This window comes from Aspergillus foveolatus (assembly GCF_047715535.1).
Source record: "Aspergillus foveolatus strain CBS 279.81 unplaced genomic scaffold BDW70scaffold_214, whole genome shotgun sequence".
Classification (NCBI taxonomy): Eukaryota; Fungi; Ascomycota; class Eurotiomycetes; order Eurotiales; family Aspergillaceae; genus Aspergillus; species Aspergillus foveolatus.
The window spans coordinates 1-8,030 of NW_027396278.1; the positions used below are offsets into that span (position 1 = coordinate 1).

An 8,030-nucleotide genomic window follows, 5' to 3' on the forward strand; every position below is an offset into this window, starting at 1 on the left:
CGGGTAATGGGTTCATACTTTGGACCCAATACCCGCGCGGGTTGGGTAGTGGGTGCAAGGTCTGGACCCATTTGCGGGTTTTGGCGATGTCTAATCCTGACCAAGCACTATGGCTTTTGAGGAATTCAGATCGCCCATGGCTCATTTGGGCAGGGGTATGGTCGTACTTGCCTCGAGGGAGTACGGACTGTCATCGTTACACCGAAGAATTTTGATGCCGCCTCCACACCAAGATCTATTCAACGGCAGCCGCGGAGTGTCGGTAATGATCCTATGACGCGGAGCAGAAACCTTGGTTCCCTCCTCCGGTCGTGACAAGACTTATGAATCTCGGGCGAGCTTTGGCGACCCTTGCGGCCGCCAATTCGAGCTAGCGATGGGTTGAGCCATTTGTCTTCATATATCTCTTCATATTTGTCAGAGAGCAGCATCATGGGTTACGCGACAGGTGATCATTCGGAGAAGTCAACCTGTTTGCGATGGCGAGAAGAGATATTTATCAAACAGTTGAGCTATCCCGCTTGCCCTAATTAAGGACAGGAACTCGCGTCTCAGGCATTAAGGCGACAGCGCAGGATGAGAGGGACGGCTTGTCAATGTAACTCTGCAAGCATGGCTTGCAGCTTCATGCCCTACAGCGTCAAATTCAATCCCTGCCGGTCACCAGACGCGTACAACTTGAACCCCGCCTTTCGGCGTCACTGCGACAATTATTCCGGCGGCCCTGTCTTCTTCACGCTACAAATGAATTGCAAAAAAGGTTCATTGCAGGTAAGTGATGCGCGTGTGCCAATAGTATCCGTTGAACTAATTTCTGAGAGATATCTTTGAATTAGGCATCTGCCCCATGGACCAGCACCTAGGACATGACTACCCTTTTAAGCTAAGCTCAAGCTTCAGTAAGCATACAGGTTGATAACTCCTGGATCAGCTGCCCGTAGCCTTTTATTTTCTCGCATGAGAATCAACCTCATGACCCATGCCAATATCACCACACCAGCGGAGAACCCGATGCTGGCGTACATGGCAGGCGCAAATCTTGGCGCATCGCTGTCTGGCCACAAGTATGGGGTGTATACACTGGCAAGATTTCCCAGAGTATTAGTAATTGCAATAGCCACAGCCTTCTTCTCGTCTGTTTGTCCGACCGTTGCTGCCACCCAGGCGATGTTGATATTGTTTACCCCGTAAGTGGCACCAACGAACAGGATCATGGCAAAGTAACGTGCCCCCGTGTTGAGAGTCCCGCAAGCTACCGCGAACCCCACGATCGCTAGTAACTTGGAGGCCGTGACGTGCCAGGTCCTCTCATTAAAACGACCTGAAGACCAAGAAACGGCGATTGAAGTGAAAGTCGCCACGAGATATGGCGGGCAGGTGAGGACAAGAGTCACAGTCGAGTTGAATCCGAGCGTTTCGACAACAGTTGGCATAAAATTCTTGAAGCCGTTGGCGGAGAGATGAAGATTGCACATCAAGGCAAAGATCCAAGTTCGGTAATCCAAGCATGCTTCGCGGAGCCCAGTCCAGACACTCGTGCCCTCTGCTTTCTGAGTTGTGTCCCGCGCAATCCTGTCGTGGGCGAGCTGTCGCTCCTCTGGTGTGAGCCAAAGGGTCTGTTTGGGAGAGTTTGGGAGGAGGAAGAATGCAGCAATAGCCACCGCCACGGTTACGACTCCTTGAATCAGAAACAGCCACTGCCAACCAGCAAGTCCATGTTTCTTATCGAGAGTAGCAAAGACAGCAGCGGAAATAAGTCCCGAGAACGAACTGGCCAGCATGTTTCCAGTATATAGTACTGCCATACGCGTGGTAGCCTCTTTACGGCTATAGAAAAGCGAAATCATGAACAGAGCACCAGGATAGAACGGTGCCTCGACGATACCAAGCATAAGCCGGCAAGCGAGCATGCCATGGTAGTCTCTGACGAGGCATGTGAGGGTCGATACGATTGCCCAAGCCATCATAAAACCGGCCATATACCACGCAGGCTTGACACGGTTGAGCAGCATATTGGACGGGACTTGACCGACAAGGTACCTATTGACGCAAACACGGTCAGACTGCAAGTACGGGAACCCAAGCATGGTTCTCCTTACCCAACGAAGAGAATGCTAACACAGGTATTATACTCGGTCCCCTTAAGGTTCAAGTCTTCGACGAGACTGTTCAGCTTGCCGTTGACAAGGGCATTGCGGTCCAAAAAATTGAGGAAATACATCGCCCAGAGCGTCGGCTGGATTAAAGGTTAGTTACCATGGTTCAGGCGCAAAAGACAGGTCAGGTCGGCCGAACCATCATATAACAGTCGATCTTCCTGACAAGGGCAATTTCCTTGGGATCGACCTTGGCCGCAGCTCCAAACCGGTCATATTGTGGGATTTGACTGGCCTTCTCGACGTCTCCAATATGCTCGGCATAGGGTGCTTTCTTTTCGGTGACACCTTGTTGAGATAGGTCCGCCATTATGGGCTGGCTGCTAGGAGAAAATATTGACTTTGTTATGGTACCGTTGATTCAGGAAGAATGGATTTTCAGCGACATCTTGAGGCCTATTTGAACTTGATATAGTCTGGAGTATGAAGCTTTCTGCGCTCCACTCCCCCCCGCTTACGGAGAATCCGGGGTATGTAGCTGCGTGGGTGATAACTACCAGTTCCGAGATGCCCTAGTGCTGTCCGGAAACGTAGCATGCCAATCGGAAGAGTTCTTATATGTTAAACCGAAGGCGATCTAATGCTACCCTAGGGAAATTTTATCATGGCAGTGACGGGATTTCGCGCTGTCAAGGCTTGTTGATTGGACATTTCGGAACTGCGTTCAGTCAAAGCTAGTTTATCCGGCTCCTTTAATGTTTATTCTGCTAGGGAATATCCGATGCCAACCGGGCTCTAGTGAGCTCTAGTACGAACTATCAAATCGAGTCTTCATACGCGAGCCTAGTGCAAATCGCTGTGTCTAGGTGGCCTAGTTATCGGCAGCTGGTGGACTGCTGCAAGTCATGTTGGCAGGGAATTACATTGCAAATCCCGTCCAAAAGATAGGAAGCGTGATCTAATATGTAGAATCTATGAGTAAATGCAATGGTTGTGCAGATGACTGTACTCTGATATCATCTCTAGTTATGCATGGGGGTTAGGGCTGGAAACATGGCCTTCAATCTATCATCCTCATAACAGCAAGAAAGGTAGCGAAAATGCGGAATCGTATACACAATTTATCAAACTACGCCGACCAGCGAAACAACTAGCAGTTCTACCATTCACTCCGCCAGGCATCGACAAATTTTCTAATCAAACCACTCTCGATAAGTTCTACGCCGCCCTTCAAAGACGGGCTAGCAGCCTCGGACTTCTCTGTCTCAAAGACAAGCTCCGATCGACCCGGGTTATCATTGTCATACTTCTCGGTAAAGAAGTCCAACAGCTTAACGGCTGGGTTCTTCTTCGGATCTTGTTCGCCTTCACGTAGACGCTGAACCCACTCCCTCTTCGGCAGAACCTCAAAATCAAGACCGGCTTCTTTTAGAGCTGGCAGGAGCTCTTTCGTCCAGCTGAAGGCCCTTGGGTTCTGCACGTGGTAGATAGTACTCGGATCATACGAGAATTGTCGTAGGACGGCGGAAACCGAGGCGGAAGTCTTATTGAGACCACTCAAGTCTAGAACTGCATCTGCGACAATATCGACAGGAAGCCAAGACGGCGTTTCATCAAGTTCTGGTAGAGCCTTTAGCGTGAGGGCTGTCTGAAGCATGAGAGGAATTGCTTCGGTGGTGTTCCATCTCCCATTGACCGTGTCGCCTACAATTTGACCCACCCTGAGAACTTTGGCAATCATGCCAGTTTTTTCTGCTGCAGCTTGAATGATCCGTTCCGCGACCAGCTTGGATCTCGCATAGCCCATGCTCTGAGCGTGTGCCAGCTCAGGGACAGGGGATTCGGCGATAGTGGCAGGGAGGGGTGTCCCAGCAGCTGCAGACACAGACGAACAAAAGTAGAATTCCGCTGGCGAAAGCCGTTGGCTGGAGAGACATAGATTGATCAGATTGTGCACGCCTCGAATGTGTTGCGCTTCGAAACTGCGTACGCCAAGTGTAAAATTCACGGCCCAGGCCGAGTGTATGATTTTGGTCATAGAAGTACGAATGTCGCTAAGGATTGAAGGGGACAGTCCAAGATCTTCAGAGCCGAGCTGGGAAGGCAGAGCCACAATTTTCCAGACATTCACCATCGGTAACGATCGCGAAGCTAAATTGGAAAGAACTCGATCTAGAGCATTGTTGGGACTGGACGCTCGAACAAGGCAGTAGACCTTTTTGACATTCTCCTTCTGCATCAGGCGGGAGAGGATATAAACACCGAGGGAGCCAGTGGCTCCAGTCAGAAGCTGAAGGCAAACGGTAAGCGGCTGCATTAAGAAAACGGGTTGCTAACTTACAATAACTTCTTCTGATTCCGGCCGCAGCTGGAATGACGAATACTTGTCAATCAGCTGAGACATAACCGACAACTCATCTTCCTCATCTTGTAGGTTGCCGGTGCGAAGAGCGTATAGATGAGCCGCGAGCTTCTTGATGTTTGCGGAGTCGAAAATCACATTATGGCCCAGCTCAGCAGGGCCAATGTCAATATCTCTCTTGATAATACCTCTTGCTTTGATGGCCTGAAGGCTATCCACTCCTGCCCCAAAAAAGTCGGAATCTGAACTCATGTGAGGATAACCGAGCTCGGTTTTGAAAAGCTTCAGTAGGTACTGCTCTAGTCCCTCAGTATCCAAAGCAAGCTTCTGCCTATCACTGAAAGATCCCTCCTCCAGCCTTTGGTAAGCAGCCTCAATCAGATTGCTGAACTCGTTGTAAGAACGGTTCCTGATCATTGTTCCTTTGTCGGTAGCTGGGTAAGGACAGCCGACGTCTAAAACAATAACCATGTCGCGGGAAATATAACTGAATGCTTCTGCATTCTTGTTGGCAGCTTCTATGTCGGGCCAGACCTTATCGACTATTTCAGCTTTTGTCATTTCCTGACATTCAGCGCTGGGAACAATGATCAAACCAGGCAATGGCTTTCCCACCCCGAACACAAGGTTGTCCTTCACGTACTTGTTTTGGCGTATACGGTGTTCAATGGGCACAGGTAGTACCTTTTCACCATTGATCAAGGTGACTCTGTCGTCGATACGGCCCAAATACTTCCAGGCATTCGGGACACTGGGATGCTTTAGGAATGTGTCTCGAGTGCGGAACGAATTTGGCGGGTCGTTGCAGTTGGAGCTGACTTTGGCCGGTAGCCCATCCAGAACAACGCACTCATAAGAGCCGTCTTCAAGCTCTTCCATTCGCAGATATGGCTGAGAGACCTTCAAGGGGCGAACGTAATTCCATAGTTTGTCGCCAACGGGGCGGTCGGATGTCATCAACTGACCGAGCTCGGTCCTAGAGAATCAGTCAGCAGGGTTCCAGGACCATGCCCTGCGATAATAGAAAAAAAAAAAAGAAAAGAAAAAAAATGAAATGAAATGAATGGGCGATGCATACGCTCCGTAATGGCTGATCAGCCGGACTCCATTGTCCACGAGGTAATCGCCCAGCTCATCCGGACAGCTACTTCCTCCAAAAAGCACCTGCTGGCATCTGGCCAGCGCTTCCACTCCACCCGGAACTTCACTTAAAAGTTTCAAAACGTATGGCACGCCATGGAAGCTCTCAGGTCTGAAGGTCTCCATGACTTCAAGGATGTTCTTGCCGGTCAAGGGTAGATTCGCATTGTAGATGGCAATCGGCTTTGCCTTGAAGATAGATCGGAAGAATGTGCATAAGCCATGGTTGTGATACAAAGGAAGCGTTAACAATGCGCGATACGAGTTGCTCGTGGTATAGTTTGCAATGCAAGCTGCGTGCGTCTGGAAGATTGGTTTTGGAAGTCCCGTGGACCCTGAACTGTGGATGATGAACGCCCACTTTTGAGCCAACTCAGGTTGTCTGCTAAGCCGCAGATCTGATGACTCGGTGCACTTCGAATATATGATATGTTCTGGTATCAAGAAAGTGTTGATCTGCGACGAGGCGCCTCGGATTGCTTCAACGGCTTTTTCTGTCGTAGGAGAATATAGGATATGGCTGCATGTGGTTTGCGCAAGCAGGTTGGTATAAGCTTCGGTGCTAAGACGAGTAGATAGCAAAAGAACTGCATAGCCAAGCCGAGAGAGTGCAAATAGTGAAACAATGTAGTCGAGGTTAGATGGGCCAAGAATCGCTACCACGCGGTTTTCGCTAGGGTCAGAGATCTGATTAAGATACGAGTAAGTACTCAGGACAACTTTTGGTAAATCAAAGCCACTCACCTTTGGTAATCCAGAGAACTGCAAAGCTTGGGCGGCTCCATTGGCGAATTTGTCCAATTCCTTAGCAGTATAAAAAGCATAGTCACTAATCCCATAACGACTCTGCGGGTAACCAACAAGCGGCGCATCTGGTGGATATGATATGCGTTGCAACAAAATATCATCGATTGTGTATAAAGGTACTTCTGCCTCGTCTGGCGGAGTTGGAGGGAGTTTGGTAGAATCCATTGATGCGTCTATGTTGTCCACTGAGAGGTCACTGTCGATTTGTGCCAGCATTGTTCAGGTAAATGGAATTGTTCAGATGCGACGGTAAAGAGCTCTGTGTCTGGACTGAAAGTAAGTTCAAATAGCATATATTGCCGCAACTAAGAAGGTCTATGCCGCACTATTTCTCAGACGGTCCAAGGAGGACTGCCTCATCAGCTATCCATATCTTGTTAGGGCAAGTGCTCGGAAAAGCAAAGCGGGGCTCGGATAACTAACCTTGCGCATCCGATTTGTCTGGCGCAGCTCAATGGTGCCTCGCCCTGATTGTGTCTTGATGAGACTCGCTGGCTAGACACAGCTTACTTTGCCTTCAGACCGAAGATATCTGGTAGCGGGGAACGCCCGAGGTATGTTGAGCCAGAGGTGTCCGGGTTTGATATAGCTTATCCGCACATGATGAACTATCCATCCGGGGTTCAGACCGTTCACCTTGGGATGCTGTTCGCAGTATAACGGTAGGCGCCCGGTGAGGCTGAAAACTTGGCTACGTCATTGTGCGGAGGTGACTTCTCCCAGACCAGCTGCTTCCTATTAACGCGCATTTGCTGTTCAAACCCAATCAACTAGCGAGGACCTGTGGGACGCTGAATGACCGCTACTGAGGCTGTAAACGGTTACATTTCACCCATAGCTCTAAGCGATGAGCCACCCTTCTAACATTGTCACGTCTCACACCCTTTTAATATACGGGAATATAGGCATGATAATTAGATGTATGAGAGAATCATGGAGGAACTCGCAGAAGGCACAGCTCCTGATGATGTGTTTTGAGTTCTGTCGCTGAGCCTTACTGTATTCATTAGTCATACTCTCTATAAAGTTATGCAGGCTGTGATCATGCAGTCCCCAACCACATCAGAGACGAGAGCATCTGCCTATTATTTAGGATCCGGACTGAGTTACAGTGTGATAACGTGCAAGAATATTTCTCATTCATAGTTATAGGAGCTGCATTATGTCTACCGTAGCTGCCTACTGGGCTCAAAGTCATACACAATCTCTGTGAACGGCCATTTTCTGAAGCTTGTTTGCTGAGAATACAGATAGAGAAGATATATGAAAGAACATGGCGACTCTACCAATATGCAAAAGCCCGGGAATAGGGCAGAGGTGTTTCAGTGCTGTGCTGCCATGTCGCTAAATACTGTTACAGGCTTATGGATAAGGGCTGTGGGTATTGACGTGCATGGGGCCCTTGGAAGTGCAGGTGTTACACGGGTTGGTGCTTCCTATGTGAGAAACGGAGCTATCTAAGTCTTATAAACGCCCTCTCTAAGAGGCCTTCGTGTCAGAAGAGCAAATAGCATAGCTCCCCAGGAGTTTGGGGTATATCTCATTTAGAGTCGGACTGGGATTGCCAGCTATTGGAGACAAATTAGGCTGTGGGCGAGGGTTGTCAGACCCGCTTGTTGATTTTT

General features: G+C 49.2%; 2 protein-coding genes across 2 annotated transcripts; both read right to left on the reverse strand.

Moving 5' to 3' along the window:
- Positions 1-896: 896 nt before the first annotated feature.
- Positions 897-2,466, reverse strand: BDW70DRAFT_165145 (putative MFS transporter; the record flags this gene model as incomplete). The annotated part of the gene is made up of 3 exons (XM_073741662.1): positions 897-2,040; positions 2,100-2,236; positions 2,296-2,466. 3 exons carry the CDS (start codon positions 2,464-2,466, stop codon positions 897-899), a joined length of 1,452 nt encoding a protein of 483 aa, XP_073590567.1.
- A 789-nt stretch (positions 2,467-3,255) lies between these two features.
- BDW70DRAFT_167943 (uncharacterized protein) lies at positions 3,256-6,621 on the reverse strand (the record flags this gene model as incomplete). The annotated part of the gene is made up of 4 exons (XM_073742340.1): positions 3,256-4,386; positions 4,438-5,434; positions 5,537-6,285; positions 6,343-6,621. 4 exons carry the CDS (start codon positions 6,619-6,621, stop codon positions 3,256-3,258), a joined length of 3,156 nt encoding a protein of 1,051 aa, XP_073590568.1.
- Between the last annotated feature and the right edge of the window lie 1,409 nt (positions 6,622-8,030).